Source organism: Pseudozyma flocculosa (genome assembly GCF_000417875.1).
Source record: "Pseudozyma flocculosa PF-1 unplaced genomic scaffold scaffold00004, whole genome shotgun sequence".
In the NCBI taxonomy this organism is placed as follows: domain Eukaryota; kingdom Fungi; phylum Basidiomycota; class Ustilaginomycetes; order Ustilaginales; family Ustilaginaceae; genus Pseudozyma; species Pseudozyma flocculosa.
The window spans coordinates 842546-864011 of NW_006920872.1; the positions used below are offsets into that span (position 1 = coordinate 842546).

The 21466-nt window shown below is 64.9% G+C and overlaps 7 protein-coding genes across 7 annotated transcripts; 5 read left to right on the plus strand and 2 right to left on the minus strand.

Moving 5' to 3' along the window:
* Positions 1 to 345: 345 nt before the first annotated feature.
* PFL1_01766 (uncharacterized protein) lies at positions 346 to 3201 on the plus strand (the record flags this gene model as incomplete). Its single annotated transcript, XM_007879276.1, has 1 exon — positions 346 to 3201. The coding sequence occupies one exon, from the start codon at positions 346 to 348 to the stop codon at positions 3199 to 3201; it is 2856 nt and encodes a 951-aa protein (XP_007877467.1).
* A 606-nt stretch (positions 3202 to 3807) lies between these two features.
* Positions 3808 to 7179, minus strand: PFL1_01767 (uncharacterized protein; the record flags this gene model as incomplete). The annotated part of the gene is made up of 3 exons (XM_007879277.1): positions 3808 to 5516; positions 5648 to 6711; positions 6812 to 7179. 3 exons carry the CDS (start codon positions 7177 to 7179, stop codon positions 3808 to 3810), a joined length of 3141 nt encoding a protein of 1046 aa, XP_007877468.1.
* A 2121-nt stretch (positions 7180 to 9300) lies between these two features.
* On the plus strand, positions 9301 to 9723 carry PFL1_01768 (uncharacterized protein; the record flags this gene model as incomplete). The annotated part of the gene is made up of 1 exon (XM_007879278.1): positions 9301 to 9723. The coding sequence occupies one exon, from the start codon at positions 9301 to 9303 to the stop codon at positions 9721 to 9723; it is 423 nt and encodes a 140-aa protein (XP_007877469.1).
* A 1167-nt stretch (positions 9724 to 10890) lies between these two features.
* Positions 10891 to 13221, minus strand: PFL1_01769 (uncharacterized protein; the record flags this gene model as incomplete). Its single annotated transcript, XM_007879279.1, has 3 exons — positions 10891 to 11895; positions 12427 to 12984; positions 13105 to 13221. The coding sequence occupies 3 exons, from the start codon at positions 13219 to 13221 to the stop codon at positions 10891 to 10893; spliced, it is 1680 nt and encodes a 559-aa protein (XP_007877470.1).
* Positions 13222 to 15865: 2644 nt separating this feature from the next.
* On the plus strand, positions 15866 to 18334 carry PFL1_01770 (uncharacterized protein; the record flags this gene model as incomplete). Its single annotated transcript, XM_007879280.1, has 1 exon — positions 15866 to 18334. The coding sequence occupies one exon, from the start codon at positions 15866 to 15868 to the stop codon at positions 18332 to 18334; it is 2469 nt and encodes an 822-aa protein (XP_007877471.1).
* A 466-nt stretch (positions 18335 to 18800) lies between these two features.
* PFL1_01771 (uncharacterized protein) lies at positions 18801 to 19388 on the plus strand (the record flags this gene model as incomplete). Its single annotated transcript, XM_007879281.1, has 1 exon — positions 18801 to 19388. One exon carries the CDS (start codon positions 18801 to 18803, stop codon positions 19386 to 19388), a length of 588 nt encoding a protein of 195 aa, XP_007877472.1.
* An 801-nt stretch (positions 19389 to 20189) lies between these two features.
* On the plus strand, positions 20190 to 20744 carry PFL1_01772 (uncharacterized protein; the record flags this gene model as incomplete). The annotated part of the gene is made up of 2 exons (XM_007879282.1): positions 20190 to 20477; positions 20538 to 20744. The coding sequence occupies 2 exons, from the start codon at positions 20190 to 20192 to the stop codon at positions 20742 to 20744; spliced, it is 495 nt and encodes a 164-aa protein (XP_007877473.1).
* Positions 20745 to 21466: the final 722 nt, after the last annotated feature.

Below are 21466 nucleotides of genomic sequence, written 5' to 3' on the forward strand. Positions count from 1 at the left end.
GACGGGGCGGGACGGGACGGACGGACGGACGGACGACGACGACGACGGACCGTCCGCGTCGTCGTCTCCTCCGTCGTCCGTCCTCCTCTCTCTCTCTCTCTCTCTCTCTCTCTCTCTGTGGTGCCGCCCGGCGGGCCTTCCGAAGAGCAACCCCCCTCTGGCCTCGACCACACGACCTCCTTAGAAGGCTGCCACGCCAGGGCCGGCCTCTCCTTGGGGCCATATGGTTGGCGGCCGACGAGGGGGGTTCGCTTCCTTCCCATCGACCACCACTAACACCACCACCATCAACGCGTCCCTTCTCTCGCCCGTGCCTCTAGACGTCCTGGCCTAGCCTGTACCGCCATGTCGACGCTCCTCAAACGCACATTTGCCTCGGGCACCCCATCCTCTGCCTCGTCAGCACCATCTCCATCACCGGCACCGTCACCATCGCCATCGTCTACCACCCGACCCTTGAACTCGGACACACTGCCTCACGGCCGGTACATCCCCGAGGACAAGCGCAACTGGAAGTACCAGCACTTTCCACGTCCAAAGACTTCCCCCGCCGCCGCCTCCTCGTCAACCGCGTCCGCCGCCTCCTCGTTCCTCGCGGGAATGGGCAGGAGCCTGCGCAGGACCAAGGGCAAGGGCAAGGACAAGGACGACGACAAGAAGCAGAGGAGACGTAGCGAACTGCCCCCGTCCCACCTGCACTCGGCCCAGTCTAGCAACCACAACGCCGACCAAATCCAGAATGGCCGCACAGCAGCCAGCGTGCCCACCTCGCCTCGACGAGCGCGGCATGACCTGCCCCCGTCGGTCTCACCCTCGCCCTCGTCCTCGCCCGCATTCTCACGCTCGTCATCCAGCTCCAGCTCCGGATCATCGGCGCCGCTCACCAGCACGGCTCTCCATCCACACGCACCTGCACCTGCGCACACCGACGAACGTCATCCTGACGACATCGTCTACCCCGAGTCCTACCCCTGGCGACCCTCGCGCCGCGACCCAACGGCGAGCTACGTCGACCCATCGCATCGCAACCCCTCGGCCAAGCAGGCCTTCTACGACACCCATTTCGGCGTCAGCAGCGGCTGGAACGAGACCCGGTCCAGGATCACCAAGCGCTTCTTTTGGCGCAACGCGTCGCAGCAGCAGCAGCAGCAGCAGCAGCAGCAGCAGAACGCGGCGCAAATCACTCAGTCTGGGACCTTGCCGGACCGCGGGCTGAGCGGTGGAGAGCAGCTGAGCGCAAAGCAGAGCGGGTTCGGCATCGGCATGAGCATGGAAGACGCCGCCAGGACCGACGCCATCGTCTCGCCGCAGCCCCAGCGCGAGGGCGTCGACCCGCTCTCGCTGCAACAAGAGTCTGCTGCGACGGCCGAGCCTACGACCGCGACGCCGACTGTGCCGACGCCGGCCAACACGGCAGACAAGAGGGCCAAACGCAACAGCGGCTTCTCGCTGCCGGCGCCCAACTGGAAGAGCCTCACGAGCGCCTGGTCCTTTGTCTCGGCCCACTCGGCCGATCTCCTCTCGACGTCGTCGTCTGCCGTTCAGCCCGAGGCTCCCCTCAACCCGGGCCCTCCTCCCTCTGCGCCCCCCGCGGCTCCGTCCGCAGCAGCAGCACCCGCCGTCAACCTGCTCGAGCCCGAGCTGGTTCCCACGGTGCAGCGCCACCGGGGCATCTCGCAGTTTGTGCGCGGCGTCGAGGGCAACGTCGTCATCCTGGGCGGCTACCGCGGCAGCGTACTGCGGTCCGCCGAGACCGACGAGCGGCTCTGGATCCCCATCAAGGTGGGCGTGGGGCTGCGCCGGCCCACGCTCGAGCTGGCGCTCGACGCCGAGGCCGAGTCGCGCTCCGAGGCCGACGTCTACGCGAGCGACATGGTGACGCACATTGGCCGGCTCGTCGACATGGGCAAGCGGCTCCAGACCCGGCTGGCCACGAGCTCGCCGCGGTGCACGGTGCACACGTGGGGGTACGACTGGCGCCTCTCGCTGCCGCTGTCGTCGGCGCGCCTCGTCGCGTTCCTCACCGAGCTGTACGAGGCGTCGTCGCCGGACCCGTCGAGGCGGCGCGGCGCCAAGGTCGTGGCGCACTCGATGGGCGGCCTGGTGACGCTGTTTGCGCTGGCGACGGCGCCGGACCCGCGCATCTTTAGCGGCATTGTGTTCGCCTCGACGCCGTTCGAGGGTACGCCCAACATCCTCGGGCCGCTGCGGTACGGCGATGCGGCCCTGTTCAACGATACCATCTGCAGTCCGCGCGCCACGTTCAGCTTCCGGAGCAGCTTCTACCTCCTCCCCAAGCGGGGCAGGTGCTTTTACGTGCCCGCGAGCCAGGACGACGAGGACGAGGGCCAAGGCGAAGGGGAGGAGGGGGGCAGGTACGAGGATCTCGACTTCCTCGACGTCGAGACGTGGCAGCGGTACGGCTTTAGTCCCTGCATCGTCCCCGGCCACGCTGGCGGCGGCAGCGGCGGGCAAGATGAAGAGAGGGCGCGGGACAAGGTGGGCCTACCCGACTCCTCACTCGGCCAGCCTCCCCTTCCCTCGGCCGCGGCGGCGGTTGCGCCATCGGCGACGACAACGACAGGGGACGAGGAGGACGAGGAGGTGCAAGAACCGAGACGCTACCTGGCCCGGACGCTCAAAGAGGTACGGAGGTTCCACGACGTGCTCGAGACGTCGTTCGATCCGGCCAAGTTCCAGCGAGGACTGTACCCGCCCATCGTGGTGTTGACGTCGGGCCGTACACCCTCGGTATCCGGGGCCATTGTCGGTCTCCCACCGTCGCCCGACGATACCGCCACCACCTCCGCCGCTGTCGCCGGTACCACGACGACGGCGACGGGATGGGAGGACGACGTCAGGGAGGGCAACTACGCCAGCATGAAGTACGCACCGGGCGACGGGCTGATTACGCGCCACTCTTCGACGTCGCTCCCCGGTGGGTGGTCACGCCTCCTCGTGCGTCGGGACGAAGTCACGCACCCGCATCCGCACGATGACGATGTGGCGCTGTCGAGCGGGAAGAGGGAGAGGAAGAGCAAGACGGTGCTGCGACTCGACGGACCGGGCATCGTCGAGAGTCCACACCGCCATGTCACGCTGCTGAGCGACGTCGATGGCGTCGTGCGCTGTTTGGAGGCGCTCAAGAGGGCCGAGGGTCGTAGAGCGGCCTCGGGCTCGGCGGTGCGTAGAGGCGCTTAGATGCTGTGGAAACGGCATGATCGTGGCACGACGGAGATTCGAAGAGGGTATCGGCATCGGCATCGGCATCGGCATAGCATCGATAGAAGGCCCCTTAATGCAGTTTGAGATTCGACGAGGTCGAGGACCTGCCGCGCCCCAGGGATAGGTCAGGAGGTCTGGCACGATGTTGCTGGAGCGAGGCAACGCGACAAGGCCCGCCGCCGCTGTACCAGCAAGGAAACTCGCGGCGACGAGCGTGTTTGCCCCCCGCTCGCCCGTCGCACCGCGGTCAGGCGTCTGGCTTGGCTCGCCTCGCCTCGCCTCGGCTGGGTTCGGCTCGGCTCTCCGAGGAGCAAAGAGGAGGAGATTGGCAAGTGTATTGTCCTGTGCCCGCCACGCCGCTGCATCGAGCCGGCTGCGTGTCGGGCGGTCTACCTGTAACGTTGCGAAGAAAGGAGCGTGGGATGGGGGGGGAAAAACGAATGTGGCGGGAGCCGAAGCTCATAGAAGGAGGGACGGGGGACATGGAAGTGTGCGAGCGGGGGAGATGAGGAGCGAGCGCCGGTATAGGCAAGGATGGCCGGGCGCGGCGCTCGCTCGCTCGCTCGCGCGCCTGGCCGCCGACTACTTTTTGATGACCTCGAAGCCGACGTTTTCAATCTCGCTCGACATGGCCCAGATGACGGCGGCGGCCTCGAGCCCAGAGGTGGCCATCGAGATGAAAAAGGTGGCGGCGACGTGGATCGGGATGATCCACCAGTCCTTGAAGTCGTAGTAGTCCATGTCCTGGAAGATGACGCCGGCGCTGTAGAGGACCTGGAAGGTGCCAAACGACCAGCAGCTGATGATGTAGAGCCAGTAGGGCGTGGGGTCGTTGCCGGTGGGCAGGAACGAGAAGAGGAGGTTGATGCCCGTGCCGATGAGGCAAAAGACGCCAGCGGTCCACACCTTGCACGCGAGGGCGGGCATCGTGAAGCGCTTGGCGAGCTGGGCGATGCCCATGTACCACCGGCGGCGCTGCTTGAGGAAGTCGAGCACGTTGGACGGCGACTGCTCGCGCACAATGCCGTGGATGCGGCCGAGCGTGTAGCCCTTGGCCCACGCCACCTGGGAAAACTCAAAGTCCTCGGTGAGCGTGCCAAAGTCCCAGCCGATCTTGTTCTCGACCTCGCCGTTGATCATGAGGAAGGATCCGTGGACGCCAAACACGGGCCGCTTGAAGATGTTGGCCTGAAGCGAGAAGCGGGCGAGGTCGTCGCCGACGCGCAGCGCGTCGGCCACGGTAAAGGCCCAGCCGGCGACGCCCTTCCAGTAGTTGTGGGCGTTGTAGAGGATGATGCCCTGGCCAAAGTCGTGGGGCGTGTAGCGGATCATGTCCATGCAGCCGCGGAGCGATGCGGCGTCCATGATCGACTCCTCGTCCATGTGCATCACCCAGTCGTAGGGGGTCAGCTTGGCCACGTGGCGGAAGTAGTCGAGGGCGCGCGCCTTGTGCTTGGCCATCTTGCCCGGCGACACGTACGCCTTGGGCGTGACGATGTTGTTGAGGTCCGGGTATGCGTTGGGCTCGTCGGTGAGCACAATGACCTCGACGGCCGGGTGGTACTTTTCCAGCTTGCGCAGCTCGAGGTGGCAGCGGCGCGTGGCGTCCTCGTTGGTGCCGCGCGTGACCGAGACAATGTAGAGCTTGTGGATGCGGTCGCGGTAGACGCGCTTCGAGTCCTGCTGCTTGCGCGACAGCGTAATGTCCGGCGCCATGAAGCCGACAAAGGTGATGACGACAAAGGGGAAGGTGAAGAGCCACAGCACCTTCCACAGCAGGCTAAACGATGCCGGCATGGGCGTCTTGAAGTACGCCCACGGGTTGAACCAGCCCCAGATGAAGCCGACGCCGAGCGCGCCGACGGGCAGCAGGATAAAGGTGCACGAGCTCATCCGCAGCAGCCGCCAGGCGCGCCGGGCCTGCTCGGTGTCGAGCACGTCCGAGGTGAAGATGGTCGACTTGAGGTCGGCGTCGGTGAAGCCGTAGGCCTCTGGCGGACCGATGGGCTCGGGCTGCTCCTCGGGCGTGCGCCAGTGCTTGCACGCGTACACGAAGCGCCCGAAGCCACGCTGGCCGCTGCGGAAGCGGCCGGGGATCGAGGCCAAAAAGGCCGGGATGTCCTCGAGGAAAAAGTCGATCACCAGGCGGACCAGGGCACCGAGGAACGACACCGTGTCGCGCGTGGCCAGGTTCTTGGAGAGCCACGCCGAGCTGCTGATCGACCAGCGGTCAATCGTCTTGCCGAGCACCCAGCCAAAGGCCCAGTTGAGCGTGAAGCAGAGGCACCAGCCTGCAGCGGTCTCGGCGGCAGCAGAGGAGAGCACGGGCGTGAAGAAGCAGGGACGGGGCGAAGACACGGTGGCGAAAATCAGCATTGCCGCGCGCGACGATGGCAACCCTTCGCGCCGAGACCGGACTCACCGTACGACACCAGGCTCCAGTAGTCGACGCCCTCTTTGTGCCACTTGACGACCATGGGCGGCAGGATGCCAAAGACGATGGGCATCTGCGACACGTAGAAGCCGAGGGCGATGCGGCCGAGCGCCTTGAAGAGCCAGTTGCCGATGAGCCACTGGCCCATGATGGACATCTCGAGCCAGAGGAAGACCATAAAGGCGCGGAGGAGGATGGCGGGGGAGCCGCCAAAGTCGTCCTTCTTGAGGTTGACGCCGAGCACGCCCTCGCGGAACGTGATAGGCGCGAGCGCCTGGAGCATCTGAGTCTCGATGCGGTTGTAGCAGAGGAAGAGGAAGGTGAGGGCGCCCAGAACGAGCTCGAGCGAGATGTAGGTCCAGCGCGACCGGAGGCGGAGTCGCTCGAGGATCTGCGATTCAGCCAGGTCGGCGAGCCAGATGCCCAGCAGGAAGGGCTGATTGGTGCTGTAGGTCGAGGCAAGCGCGACCATGAGCACCAGGTAGAGCGCCTGCCGCCGCCAGAGCGGCATGTACATGAGCACGGGCATCAGGAAGAGGCAGAACATCATGCCCCAGAGCTGCGTGTACATCGACCAGAGCATGCCCTCGTACTTGAGCTGGTAGACGTGGTCGCGGTTGGTGAAGATGCGCATCACGTCGACGGCAATCTCGCTGAAGCTGGTCGAGGTGGCGATGACGTAGCCCTTGCGCTTGACGAGCGTGCACCAGTCCGGGTACCACAGGTTGTCGCCGATCTTGAGAATGGGGCTCGCCTTCTGCGCCGGGTAGTAGGCACCGCCGGCGCACGACGTGGCCTGGGCGATGCAGGCGATGACCGACATGACGGCGAGGCGCCACGTGCGGCGCAGCATGGCGTCCGGCAGCGACTTCCACACGAGGGGCTTGCCGCGGTGCAGGCGGCGGAACCACGAGGTCACGTTGAGGCGGCCGGCCAGCATGAAAAAGAAGATCAGGCCCATCTTGGACCGCAGGATGTCGCGCGCGCTTCCCGGCTGGATGACTTCAGGGAACAGCTTGGCAAAGGTGTGCGTGAAGTAGTGCTCGTTGAACCTGCAGGGGTAGGGGCGGGCGAAGGACGTCGCAGGTCCTCGTCAGCTTCCATCTTTGGCATGTGCCCGCGGAGAGACGGCGGCCTGGCTCGCCCACTCACACCATGATCATCGCGATGCCGCGCAGGCCGTCGAGGTAGCCCGTGTCGACCTCCTTGAAGCGCTTCTCGGGCTCCTTTTTGGGCGCCGGCGGCTCCTTTTTGGGCTCCTCATCCGCCGTGCCTGGAAGCTTCTGTGTCTCGGCATCGAGCAAGACTGGCACCGGCAGGACGCCATCGACCGGGCTAGAGGATTCTTGCTTCTCGAGAGGTACGCCCTTGAGCTCGTCGCTGGCGAGGCTGAGCGTGGTGCCTCCAGCCGGCGAGGTCGGGTATGACGGGGCCGTCGAGGACTCGTTCGATGCGGAGGCATGCTTCTCGAGGTCCACCGCGAACGCGACGGGCGCCGTCAGAGAGGTCTTTTCGGCCATCTTCGCAGAGGCCAGGGCGATGAAGAGGGGGTTGCGAGGGAAGGAGAGGAGGGTTGGAACCACTCTCACGGCGGATCCCGGCTGTCAAGGCTTGATGTCGGGAGGAAGAGCAGGCGGTGATGGTGATGGTGATGGTGAAGAGGGATCTGGGCCTGACTCGAAAGGACCAAGACGGGCAGATGGCTCGAGGCTCGCTGGAGATGGACAGCGGTAGTCCAAGATTGTACCGCAGGTCGATGGCGTCGAGGAGCTTCTCAGAACGTCCGAGGGTCTCCCGACAGCAAGGCGGACTTCGACCAGCACGTTCAAAGCAGTCGACGAGGGGTGGCCAGCGAGAGGGGCGTTGGTGTCCTTCTACGTCGAAACTTGTGGACAGCTGGCTGCCTCGTGGTGCATTGTGCGTGTCCGACAGCACCAAGCGGCGAACCCGCGTCGGCCGCAAACCTGCGCTGCTGATCCGGCGACGCGCACCCGTCAGCACATGGGATCCGTCGGCGGCGCGGTCGGTCAAATGCACAGCAACGGGAGCCAGTGTTGGGGGAAGCGGCGGATCCTGCGAGAGGCAAAGACGAGGCCCAAGGGCGAGCGCGCAGAGAGGAGGCACCGGCGACGGCAAGGCCGTGATTGGCCCGTGAGCAGGGGCGAGTGGTGAGTGGTGCTGCCGGGAGAATGTTGGGCGTTCATCTACCACCGTGTGCACCTCGGTTCATGTCAGAGGCAGAGCGCAGAGATGTATATCGATGGGGCCAAGCCTCACGCCGAGCAGAGCTCCTGTCTCTGGGATCGCGCTCGGCGTGGGAGCGCGAGAGGGCGCTCCAAGAGATTGGGTCGGTCGCGGCAGCCCGGCGCGACGCACAGGATCGCCGGAACGGGAAGCAAGCCGTTCCATAGCAGCAGCGCGATAGTCGAGCGGGCAGAGCGAGGGGCAATACGGGACGGGTACCAGCCAAAGAGCGCTCTTCCGGTCCCGGAAGGGGGGCCGAGACGGCAGGGGCCTCTGAGGAACCACCGCGGTAGCCGGGCCTTTGGGTCGAGGGGGTTGGCTACCATTCCTAGATCGTCGTCGAGCGGCGAGAGTGTACCAGAGCGGAGTAGCGTGGGAGAGTGGCGGAGAGAAGGGCAAGTTCAAAGGCAGACCGGGTCGGCGGCAGCGGCGCACCACCAGGAGAGGCGCAGGTCGGCGACGAAACAGAGAAGGAGAGAGGTCGAGGATCAAGGTTCAAGCTGCGTCTGGGTGCGAACGAGGCAGGGCCTCGAAGCGCTGTATACGGTGCCGTCGACGACGAAAGGACGACGAAAGGGCGGAGTGCGGACTATGGCAGAGCAGCAGCCTTGGAGCGGCTGCGACAGAGGGAGTGGTGGAGAGGAAGAGGAAGAGGAAGAGGAAGCAAGCCGCGCGCTCGAGGGCCGCGTGCTGGCTGGCAGCAGCAAATCAATACAACCCGCGCGGTGGCCAGAGCGGGTCCAATTCAAAACGACGCAGGCGCCTGCACCTCGGAGACGAGGCCGGAGCGATTTTGAATTGGCGGAATACAAACGCCACGCGCGTTTCTGGGTGGCTCGGCGTGGGGGGCGCCTCTCCTGGCGTGGCAGGCCAGGCGCGCTCCCTCTTCCTAGCCACCACCACCGGCGTCCCCATCCCCCTCATCCCCCCATACCCAACACCACCACTAAAGCTAGTATTGTAGCACCGCCACCTCGACTTCAGCACCCGACACCGACTCCGAGCCGCATCCTCCTACCGCTTGGGCACTCCATCAGTCCCGCCGCGCAAGAGCCTTAGCTCCGAGCCCCCTGCCATGGTACCAAGTCCTCTGCTCTCTGCCCGCAGCGCCCTGGCCACCTTTCGTCGTGCTCGGCGCTCGTCCGACTAACGGCTTCTGCACTTCAGGAAGATATCAAAGCCCAATATCTGCAAAGTCAACGCTCGGAAGCCGAGAGTGCGGCCTCGCCCCGCTCTGACAGCCCAGAGGTTCTTCACCCTGCCTGCCTGCTTACCGTCCCTTCCGTTCTGAGCCGTTCCGGATCGCAGGCCAGGAACGCGACACCGAGCAGAACGGCAGTCCTCAAGGCACAGATCCGCGCCAGTAGCATCGTCGGCGCATCCGAGTCCATGTCAGTATGCCGACCGCGTTAGACATCAGCATCCTTCGCACCCCGGTTGACCGACAGCGAGCAAGCCACTCACGTCATGGTGGCGAGCGAGGCACAATTGGCCGACTTAGTTCGGACCGGAGCGGAGCATCGCACCGTCTCGGTCGGCTTGCCTCTTGCTATCGGTCCTCGGTGGTAGGGGGCCGCAGGTTCAGAGCTCACAATGATCGGCGAGCCGTACGCGGTGATTCAGGTCACTCTATGCACGGAAGCACAGCCTGGAAGGGGCATTCCAGCTGCGCGTCTGGCGAAGTCCGTCGTCGAAGCGGAGTTGGACAGGCATCCATCTCCTTGATGGGTTACTCTGCGTCCCAAAGGGTGGTCGGAGTCGATATTCCAGCGCCACGGTCGCTCTACGGCTCGACTGCAGACGCTGAGCCCGGACCATGAACGAACCGAACACTCGGTCGAGCAGCTTGTTGCCGCTTTGGGAAGGTCGACATCCTAATCCGACCTATCCTCGGCCGCTGCCGATCCGACCGGCAGCGACAGCCTTCCTGAGCCGGTAGAGCTGCCGACTCGCCCTCGACGATGCTCGCCACCATTATACTGTTTGTCAGCCACCTTCGACCGCAGGCAGGCCAACTCGACAGCACTGCTTTGTGGGAAGCTGTTTCTCGGACCTCGATCCTCTCCGACCGCATTCGACCTGCTCCTGAAAAACGGCGCTGTCCCCAACGACGTCGACACGAACAACACCATCGACCGGCCAACTCCTTTCGCCGCTTGGCCCAAACGACGAGCGCAGACAATGCCTGGCACATCGCAACCGGTCCGATGTCCCCTGAAAATCGGCAGCGGTGCAGACCATCCTTCGATCCCACGTCGTCGCCGCTCCAATCCGCTGGCGCTGTAGGCGGAGCGCTCGCCTCGCCGCTGCCAGGTCGCTGTTGACTCGATCGGACCCATTCCGAAGCCAGCCAGGCGGCCAGCGAGAGCCGATCGACGACGCTTCGGGCCGACAGGCCTCGCTCCGAGAGGCAGGACGACGGCGACGGATGGACAGTGCGTGGAGATGCAGGGACGAGCCCCTCGGTGGCCGTCATGCGGAACGGAGCCAGCAAAGGTCATCCTCGCGTCGCGTGGCACACCCGGAATGCGTATTTTTCCAGCGGACGCCTTCCTGATCCGAGCCGACCGAAGGCCATGCAGCCACGCCACGCGGCCTGCCAGGAACGCTCGCTGCGCGTTGGGCTAGCCGAGTCGAAGGCGATCCCCTTCCAGACAGGCAGGCAGCGGGCAAACAAGCAACAAACACGGACGGCAAGCCATCCAAACACCAGTAGGGCCACTGGCCCACCTCGCAACACGACGGCGGTCAGACGGCGAAGCCAGGCACGCACTCGCGCCAAGGCAAGCCAAGCCAAGCGACAGCGAGCCAAGTCCGAGTGAGTAGAAACGAGCGTGTATCCATTGCAAAGGCGAAGAAGGCAGAGTCCGAGAGGCAAAAAAGGACAGACTAAAACGAGGGGAAAAAGATAGTAGCGGCAGGACGACGCGCCGAGGCCACCGCCGACCGCCACCACCGGACAGCCAACGTCTACGGGCGGACGCGCGCTACGACAACGTGGGAAAGGCGAGCTTGCAGCGGTTCGCCAGCTGCTTGATCTCCTGGGCGCGGCTCTTGTGCATCACCAGGAGCGCGTCCTTGGTATCGACGATGACAACGTCCTGGAGGCCGATGCAGCCGATGACGCGGCCGGAGCCGGGTACAATGAAGCCGGTGGCATCGTCGAAGAAGACGCTCGACTCGTCGCCGAGGACAATGACGGGCTCCTCTTCGAGGCTGGCGGCGGCTTCGGAAACTGCCTCGGCGGTCGTCTTGGGGCCGGGGCCGGACTCGATGGGGGCGAGGGGCGGCAGCGGGCAGAGAGGCGATCGGGGCGAGGGCGATAGCGATGGCGTCCACGCCGAAGTCGCGCTGAGCGGGGGAGTCGGCAGGCCGCCTGCCATCGAGAGGGGCGATCGGGGCGTGCTGGGAGCCGAAGACAGCCGGCGCCATTCCGAGAGGCTGGCAAAGTCGCCCAGGTCCTTCCAGACGAGGGGCGCGGGCACCACCATCATGTCGCCGCTAGCGGCCGCAGGCTCGGCGATGGCGTGGTCGATGGAGATCTTGAGCAGCGTCGGCCACACCTTTGCCAGCTCGGCCGCGTAGCCTTCGGTGCCGTGCAGCTGGGCAAGGCCGTCGAGGCCGCGGTAGAGGTCCGGCTGGTGCCTCTGCAGCATGTCGAGGAGCACCCTGGCGCTGGCGACAAAGATGCCCGCATTCCAGCAGTGCTGGCCATCGGCGATGAGGCGGGCGGCCGTGGCGGCGTCGGGCTTCTCCTTGAACGACGAGACGCGGAAGGCGCGATCGCCGGTGGCGGCCGTGGTCGTCGTCGTCGTGTCCGCTGTCGCCGCACTCGTTGCAGCGCCTCGGTCGGACTCCGAGGCCGGCGCACCGATGTGGATGTAGCCAAAAGCGGTCGACGGCTCGGTGGGCTGGATGCCGATGGTGACGAGGACGTCGTGGGCCTGCGCCACCCGGACCGCCTCGCGCACCGCCGTGTAGAATTGCGGGTTCTGTTGGCAGAGGGGGCCAGAGGAGAAGAGGGGGCAGGGCAAGAAGCCGGGTGGTCAGAAGGCCGATCTACACCACTCAGGAATCCGAAGCCAGGGCCAGGGGTCGCTCGCCCCCTCGGGCTGGCTCTCAACTCCAAGACGCGGGGATCGAAATCGCAACGACAGGCAGGCCCACCGCCAGCGCGCCCAGTCCAGCGGCCAGCCCAGCTGCCAGGCAGAGAGGAGCGCAAATTCGGCGAAGGCTGGGTTCGAAAACAGGCAGGCTAGAGCAGGCCAGCGACGGCTCTCTCTCTCTGCCCCCAGCGAGGCACAGGGCGAACGAGCGAGCGAGAGAGCGAGCAAGTCGGTCGGGCCGGAGCCTCTGAGTTTGCACGTCCAACACTGCGTCCAAGCCGATACTGCGCTCTCGCTCGCTGGCCCCTCTCCTCGCAGGCCAGCCAACCCTCGCCCTGCCCTGAGCCCCTGCTTGCATGGCCCTTTTCGCCTTTGCTGCAGCTGCGAAACAGCAAGGACCCGACTTCTGATGCTCACCTTATCTTCTGCTGGCATGACATGGTCTGCGGCAAAACTGCCGACGATGGCGTCGGGGTCGCGCTTGAGGCAGATGGCCGCAGCGAGGCCGATGGCGGCCATGCTCTCCTTTGGGCAGGGCTCGGTGACGAGGTTGTCGCCTTCGAGCTCACCCAGGAGCTGCTGGCCCACCTCGGAGGCATGCGCGTTTCCGGTGACGACGACAATGTTGGAGCGGTACGAGAGCGGGCGCAGGCGGTTCCAGGTGTTTTGCAGCAGCGAGCCGCCGTTGCCCTCGAGGTCGAGCAGGAACTTGGGTCGAGCGTCGCGCGACAGAGGCCACAGCCTCGTCCCGGACCCACCGGCGGGGATGATGCTGTAGAACGAGGGGATGGGGCCGGTGTGGATCGGGAGAGGTCGTCGTCCCGTCATCGCGCCCGTCGATGGAGGGAGGCGCGACAGGGGAGGGCTAGCCCGCAGCCCACCCATCGGGTCGTCGACGGCGTCCTCGGGCGTGGTCAGCGTCGAGCTGCAGGCGCTGTCGACCTGGAAGGTGTAGTCGTCCAGCGACATGGCCGTCTGCTCCGCCGCCGATCGCAGGCAGGTTCCAAGAAGCAGGTAGGCATGGTCAGTCGGGCCGGCCAGCAGGCAGAATCGTGTCTGCATCAGCGGCGATGCCAAGGCAAGGCGGACACTCACAACGTTGTTGAGCTGGTCCAGGGTTCCAGTGGTGTCCGCAGCGGCGTGAACGGCGTCCTTGCCGACGGCGTGCTCGCCGGCCATGATGGCGGTGATGACTCCGTTGACCGACTCCATGTTGGTCGGACGAGCAGGCAGGCAAAGATGAGGGAGCGAGGAGGAAGCTGTTGAAGAGGGGTTGACGAGATGGGGAGGGGAGGGGAGCAAGGTGATGTCTTGAGGCTTGGGGAGAGGTCTGGAGGCAGAGGAGGGGTCAAAGGGACGATGATCGAACACCCGCTTGGTCGTCGTCCTTATGTAGCCTCACCTTGGTCGCTCTTGGTCTTCAAAGGCAGGCGAGCAATACACGAGGTCAAAGGAAGGGGGATGTTGAAGATATGCAGCGGGGCGGCCCAGCGTCGACCATCGCGTTGAACGCTCGACCAGGCACGAGGCTCGAATCGACGGCGAAGGCCGGACTGGCGAACAAGGTTTCGACAAGACATGGTCCCGAGAAGGTCTCTGATTCGATCGGCCGCCCCAGCGATGGAAGGGTGGGAACGTCGTTCCGCTTTCGGCGGTGGCGGCGGCGGCGAGGGGAGAAAGAGTGGCGCCGGGTCCGGGCTGCTAGCGTGCTGCGCCACAGTGAGTCGACGGGAGCGATGCATTGAGGAGGCAAACGAGCTAGATGGCCGCAAAAGGACCGGCAAGCGCGGGGGAGGCAGGAGAGGCGCGGCGGTAGACGATGACGAGAAGGCGGTTTCGGGCCGCGGGACGGTGGGACGCGGTCGATGGGCAGCCGGACGAGAGGCGTTGGCGTCCCCTCGCCACGGAGGAGGTTCCTTGTTGGCTCGACGACGACGACAAAGACGAGATGCTGGGCAGGGCAGGCAGGAGGGAGACGGGGATCGACCCTACGTGACGATCCAAAACGCCGGAAGCGAGCGAGGGAGTGCAGCGGAAGCAGGAGAGCGAGGTGAAGCATGATCTATCTATCGAGCAGCAGCGTAGCAGCAGCAGCAGCAGCAGCAGCAGCAGCGAAGAAGGGGTGCCGAGACGAGAGAACGATGGCAAGACGAGCAGCAGGCCGGCCTGGGCAGCCATGCGTGGCTCACCCAGAAGTGTCAGGCGCACAACCGAGCGAGCTTTCTTGCCTCTGCGCGGCTGCTTCCCACGCGTCCCTTCTCGCCCCTCCCCACCACCACCACCGCCGCCGCCATCCTCGCCCCTCTGACGCGCCTCGGGCCGCCGCACCCCAGCAGCGCAGAGTCGAAGCGTGCTGATCTCGTCTCGTACCCACCTCGAGGGCACCACCCCCCTCGCCCTTGGCCCCCTTCCGCCTCTCGCCTGCAGTCGCTCGGCCTCTCCCGCAAGCGATCGAAGTATCTTCCGGCGGTCGCAGCAGCAGGTCGGTCCTCTGCGTCGGCCGCACTCAGAGATTCAACATCTCCCCCTTCCGGCGCATCCTGACACCCTCTCGCCCTCTCCCGCCCGCCAAGCCACCGCCGTCCGTCGCATCATCGTCGCAGCTCGACGTCGGTGCCCGCCCCTCTCGGCGCCGCACATGCACCCATATGCCCGCACCCACGAGCTCGAACCTTCGTCCCAATGCGGCTTCCGCCGGGCACGCTCCCGTCCCTACACCTTGTCGCCTCGCTTCCGCAGGATGTTTGTCGATCCCCCTCTCCGCGCCCGCCTCCGCCTCCCGCGCCGGCTCACCTTAGCAGCAGCTGAAGGGGCACCACAGCGGCATGCCGGCTTGGATTTCCACCGACCCTGCCATCACCGCATCATCGAACGACCTGCGCCGACCTCCGAGCTACGTCCGATGACGAGCGGCTCAAGTCCGCAACATGAGCAGGATCTGCGCGCTCCTGCCAAGAGCCCATGGGCATAATCCTCCGATGCAGCAACCCTACTCGTACCGGCGTCCTCGGCGTGGCGCACTGCGACCGGACCGAGGCAGCACATGTGGACCTGAAAGCACGCTCCGTGTGCTTCCGGCGGGCACAAAGGCTGCAGCATCACCGCCGTCTGCCGCTTTGTTCCCACACCTCCTCGTGAGCTGATCCTGAGCTTCGTCCACGGCGTTGTCAGGTGGGAGAAGATGAGCTCGCAGCAGCGTCCATCCTTCCGCTTCCGGTGCGTACTTTCCATCCAGGCCAGTTTTTCCCTCCTCGCACGTCCGTGGAAGCGGGCATCTCCGTCCACTGGTACCCTTCGATGCCGATCGATTGAATCAATCAGGCCCCTGTGTCGCTGGAGCCGATAGGGCAGACGAGAGGACGGGACGCTGCCTTGCGGGTACTGCGTTGATGTACCGCCGTCCGTTCTTCCTCATGCCAACGTAGAGTTGTCCGCCACGCGCCCGTACCAATGAAGCCGCTCCTTTGTGCCGTCTCGGCGGGAGGTACCGCCATGTTTGCCCCTGCATCGAGCCTGACACCTCTTCTGCGGCGAGGAACGTTGCGGCAAAGGTCTGTTCGGCCGAGGCGGCCGCGTCTGTCTCCCCTTGTTCGCCTTCCTGCCGGGCGCTGACCGCGCCGCTTCTTTGTTTCCCTCCCAGTCTTCCCCTATTCTTTAGGTCCTTCTCCATCCTGCTCTCCTGCTCCCTTCTTCCAGGAGACCCTGTTCCTTTACCATCTAGCCGCACCTTCTCTCTCACCTTGGCAGGCCTGAGTTCGCTGCCCCTTCATAACAGCAGCCTTATCGCGTCTAGAGGACGCTCGGGCACCTACAGACCTCCCTCCCCATCACTGCCGCGCCCGTCGACCAAGGAGCCATGTCGGACCAGCGCCACCAGCAGCAGCTCGAACAGCTCTTCAACGGCATGGAGCTCGGCGACACACGGTCCCGTCCATCTTCGAGCTCCTCGCGCCGTTCAGGAGCTGACCGATCCGCAAACCGCTCAGACGAGCGCAACGACAGCCCAACCGATACCGAGGCACCCGCGGCGCGACCAGATGCTCGCCCCAGCATGGAGCAGCCAGAGTCAGAAACGCCCTCGGCCTTCGCCATCATGCTGGCAGGCAACCGGGCTCCCCGCCCTAGGCCGCTGCAGTTCTCGCACGTGCTTCGACGGGATCGGCGCCTCGACGCCGCCGCTTCAGCTGTCAACGAGCACCACCAGACTCCGGCTGGGGACCACGGCAATGGCAGCAATGCCGAGCCGACCGAGGAGCTCGACGACGACATCATCCTACCCTACATGGACCCGAGCCAGCCACGCACGCCCTGGAGCCCCCATACGCCTCGAACGCCTTGGAGCCCGCAGCCGCCTCGCGGACCCATGCCGCCTTTGTCCTACATGTCGGCGATGCCGACGATGCCACACACGCCCATGACGCCCGCCACGCCCCTTCCCGGCTACGGCAGCCGCACGCCCGCGGACTCGACCGACGTCTCGGGCGAGTCGACGCCGCACAAGGTGTCGTTCTCCAAGGACGACTACAAGGCGCCCGACGAGATCAAGCGCGCCTCGCTCCGCCTCAGTCCTGGGAAAGCGTCGCGCCTGTCCAAGTACCGCGAGCTGGTGGGCGAAAAGCCCGACGACAAGTTCACCGTGTACAAAAAGGTGCGGCAGGCTTCGAGCGCAAGCGAGGTCGTCGATGTGGAGCCAAAGTCGCCGATGGACGGCGTGTTTGTGGTGCCCGCCTCGCCCAGGTCGAGTCGTTTCAAGCTGCCCAAGCTGCCGAAGATGCCGGCGCTGCCCAAGCTGCGCATCGGCCCGCTGCCCGAGATGCCCGCGCTCGAGCTGGGCCTGCTGTCGAGAATAAACCCGTTCCTCTCGAGCAAGAAGCGCGAACGCCACCTCGACGGCCTGAGGCTGCTGGCGGCGGTGCTGGTGCTCTCTTCGACCGTGGTCGGCAGCGTGCCGAGTGACTCGAAGCTCTCGCGTACCCTCCTCTACCCGATCAGGTCCGATTTCGGCCTGATCCTGTTCTTTGTGCTCTGCGGACGAACCGTCGGCCTGCCGTGGATCAAGCCGCGCGCGCTTCCTCCCAGGTCGCCGCCGCCACCAGTGCTAGACGCCAAGGCCGGGAAGAAGGGCGAAAAGAGACACGACCAGGACAAAGAACAAGACCCGAAGCAAGAGCAAGGAGGGGAACAAGAGCAGCGCTACGAAGCGCCGCCGGTCATCCCGGCCAAGGTGCACTACTCGACCGAGCCCATGTTCCAGACGATGGGCAAGTCGATCGTCTCGCGGCCGTTCCGCTTCCTGCTGCCCGCGCTCATCGTCTCTGCGATCCAGTACCGCCTCTGCAAGACGACCAACATGTCGGCCAGCCACGCCGACTTCCACGCCGTCTTTTCGCGCCCCTTTGCCACCGACTGGTGCCTCGAAAACGCCGTCGACTGGCTCACGACGTTTGTCAACCTCTTTACGATGGAGACCATGTCGCAGGTGCTGCGGCAGCAGACGTCGATGCTCTTCACGGTGCCCTGGCTGCTCCAGGGCAGCTACTACGCCTACGTCATGGCCATGTTTGGCGAGATGCTGGGCAAGGACACGCGCCTCTTCTTCTACTTTGCCATCGGCGCCCTCAACTGGGCGTCGTGGTCCTACCTCTCTCCGTTTGTCGCGGGCATCTTTCTCGCCGAGCTCGACGTGTCCGGCCGGTTCGCGCGGCTGCTCCGTCCCGTCGGCGGGCCCGAGACCAAGGTGCCGGCCTTCTTCCGGGCTCTGGCGAGCTCCAACGTGCTCGGCTTCTACGCGCAGCTCGTGTCGGCGGCGGGAATGGGCCTGATGCTCTTCCTGCCGAGCGTGCGCGACAACACGACCGAGGCGCTGTCGCAGCTGCACACCCTCAACCCGCCCTTCTCCAAGGACTTCTGGTCCGGCTACGATATGGTGCGCTTCGCCGACCTGGCCGCGGCCTTTTTCCTCGTCGCCCTCGTCGACATGACGCCCGTGCTGCGCTACGTCTTCAACCTGCGTCCCATCTCGCTGCTGGGCCAGCACCTCTCCGCGGGCATCACCGTCATGCATCCAATCGTCTTTTGGAACATTGTCCCGCGCCTCGTCTCGATGCCGAGCGAGGCGGACCGCGCCATGGGCAAGGGCACGTCGTCGACGGTCGCGACCGTGTGGATCGTCTGCCTGGCCATCTCGACGGCCCTTGCCGTCCTGTTCCGCCTGCTCCTCGAGTACCCCTCGAGCCTGCTGGGCGAGCTGTTTGTCGCCCTCTGGTTCGGCAAGGGCAAGTACCTGCTCAACCCGAGCAGCGTCAACCGGTCTTCTCCCCGGTAGTCGAGCCACACTCCCTCTTTCTCTCTCGCTCTTCCTTGCACGATGGCTCGGCGGTTTCCACCGCCCTTCACTCTCTTCCCTCTGCCCTGCTTGGGCTCACACACTCTCTTTTCTCGATGATAGACACGCAGCTAGCTAGCTACGATAGACTAGCGGACGAACAGCAATAGAATGGACAATCGCCCTTGCGCCTCTGAGTCCCCGACCGAAGGCGTGGCCGCCAGATGGACGAGGCGACAAGGCCGCGCCTTCTGACGAGCAAGGGCAGGCCGGGCCCGGGAGCTGGACACGACTCGAGGGTTCCTTTTTTCTGGCACGCGACGCCTCTCGCCTGGCGTGGCCTGGCCGACTCGAGCAGCGCCAACCGAGACTCGCCGCTCTCTTCTCCGGTCCACCACCACCATCGCGCCAGGCACTATCCAAGCTCCTCCTCCTTCCCCGTCGACCCGCCTTCTGCCCGCTCACCATGTCAGGACCGACAGCCAACGAGCCGGTGATCGTCGTCAGCCCAGAGAGCAGGGGCACCGTGTACGGCCAGCCCGCCACGCTCGTCGACGTCTACCTGCCGGTGCACTACGACGCCTACGAGAGAACGCTCACGGCCTTTCTCCCGCGCTGGCTCGACGAGCACCTGACGCTGGACAAGCAGTGGTTCTTTGTCGACGTCTTCAAGTTCGAGCCTGCCGGTCTGGCCGGCACGCCGCCGCCGCCGCTGTCGCTCCTCTCGGCCAAGGTGCTCAATATCGTCGTCCGACCCATCTTTGTCGATCCAGACCACTCGATCACGGCCTTCGTGCCGCCTCGACACGAGCTGGTGCTGCTTCAGGCGTACAGTGAGCAAGAGCTCCGCCGCGCTCACGAGAAGTTGAGGGCGACGTCGGACCTCTTTGAAGCCAACCTGCTCCGACCCTTTGCCTACGAGCTCTACGTCGCCGAGCATTCGAGGCTCCGCCTTATCGCAATCGCCGATGCGCTCAATCGAGATTACTGGAAGTGGGCGCTTTACGTCCTCTGCCTCGATGCCGAGACGTACCGCGATAGCCTGCTCGCCTAGGTCGACCTGGACCAGACAAAGGCCCGAGGGCAGCGGCTAGGTACGTCGAGATGCATCCGCCGTGGTCGCGCCCAGACGGCAAAGCCTCTGACGCTTCAAACACATTCCCCCCTCTCTGTCAATCTGTTCCGACGGCAGATCCGGACCTTTCTGCGTTCTCCTGGTGACCCGATGGTCCTGCCCTCAACCTGTCCGCGGATGCGTGTCGATGTCGCCTGGCCAGCACACGAGATCACAAAGCGACGGCAATACAAGGACCAGCTCGGCCAGTGACCTCGTATCCTGGTCTGAAGCGAATCGATCCGGCTCCCGTCTCCTCTCGGCCGGTGAGGGGAGCATCTCGGGCGAGATCGGGGCGTAGCCGCGCCATGGCCGTCCACGCTGGTTCCGGCTCGGGGCGGCGTTGTCGAGCTCTCTTGAAGGGGTGGACTAGCCCAGGAACCACCGGGGCGGTCTGCACCGTTGCAAATAAAGTGCAAACGGACCAGGGTGCGGCATAGCTGCTGACCTGATGCGGCAGGGCACAAAGGGGATGAGGGGGCCGGCTTCACGTCTGCGCTAGTCTGCGTCGCCTTTTCGTCCCAGCGTTGGTCTGCACGAGACAGGTCGTCTTCTAGCCCGCTCGGGCGGAAGACCTGCAGCCTCGCCGTTGACCTGCTGCGCAGCCCCGTCCTTCTGCTCCCACAGGATAAAAAGGCAAACAGCGCACGCCTCCTCCTTCCCTCTCTTCCGCCATCTTCGCCACGCATACCTCTCTCCACGTCGCTCGACTTCATCGCCCGGACATCAAAGCTGCTCGCCATGTCCTACCTTGCCTGTGAACATGATCCCGTCGTCAGCGTGCGACCGTCGAGCGGCGGCATCGTGTACCGGCACACCTCAACACTGATCCTCGACGTCCATGTGCCGATCCACTTTCGCGAGCTCCAAGGCACGCTGGCCAAGCTTACCCGTTGGCTGGATGAGTATCTTACCCTCGACGTGAACAAGTTCTTCCAGGACGTATTCAAGTACGTGCCGGCTCACTCGCCCATCCCGGCGACCAACGATCCTAAGACTGTCATACACATTGTCGTCAAGCCGGTCTTCGTTAGGGACGAGCTTCGAATAGCTTGGCGCGAATGGCCCAAGCTGCTCGCTTACCCTCAGGCCACGGTTCAGGCGGCATACGTCGCCCGCCGCCAAGCGACAGACGCGTTGAAGACTCAGCTCGGCCTGTTTGTCTTCGAGGTAGTGCTTACCCCGGACAGCAAAGACAAGATCGAGGATCTGGCAAGGGCCATGTCGGCGGCCTCGCGAGCGGCTCTTGACAATCTCCGCCGCGCTGCGGAAGCGTGCCGCGACCGCGCCTATTGAGCGTGCCCAGCTTGAGCAACGTAGGTCGGCCAAAGTAGGGCGGCCCTCAGTGTGTCCTATCAAGCAACTTCCCCCCTCAGCCTTGGCATGAGCACCGACTTGTTGATTTTCCGTCAATACCGTGTGATTCGACACGGGTCGAAAGTGGCTCGGCGAACTCTGGCTGACCCCTTCGTCGCTCCGCGTCCGCCACACGACCGCACATCGCAGCCGCCGGACTGAGCGCTTATGAATGCCGCCGGAACATGACCCACAATCCGCTACAAGATCGCCCAGGCTCGGCCGTCATCATACGGCACGCTTCAAGCCCTAGCAAGTCATTCAGCTGCGACGTGCGCTGCGATCCGTCATGCAGAGCAGCTCGTTCGACCTCCCAGTCCCTCGTCAGTCGCTCCCCGAGAGCGCGATGCTTTGCTCCCATGCCCGTCGACTGCACTGCCTCTGTTGAGACTGCGCACACCGTCCAAGCACGAGTATCGTCGTAGGACAGCCACGCGACGCCACATTGTATCCTTTGTCTTCCCGCCTCGGTCTCTCCGCCTCAAATCAGATCTGACCGTTTCGCGTCCAAGCTTGCGCTAGCAGCTCGTAGCTCGCTTCCGTCCTTTGACTTACCGCATGTCGAGCCCAAAGCCCCTGTTTCAGGCACTGAAGTTGCCGCGCTGTAGTCGTCGCCCTCCTCTTCGGGTGTCGTTTTCCGCACCAGCTTCCGCTCCCTCGCA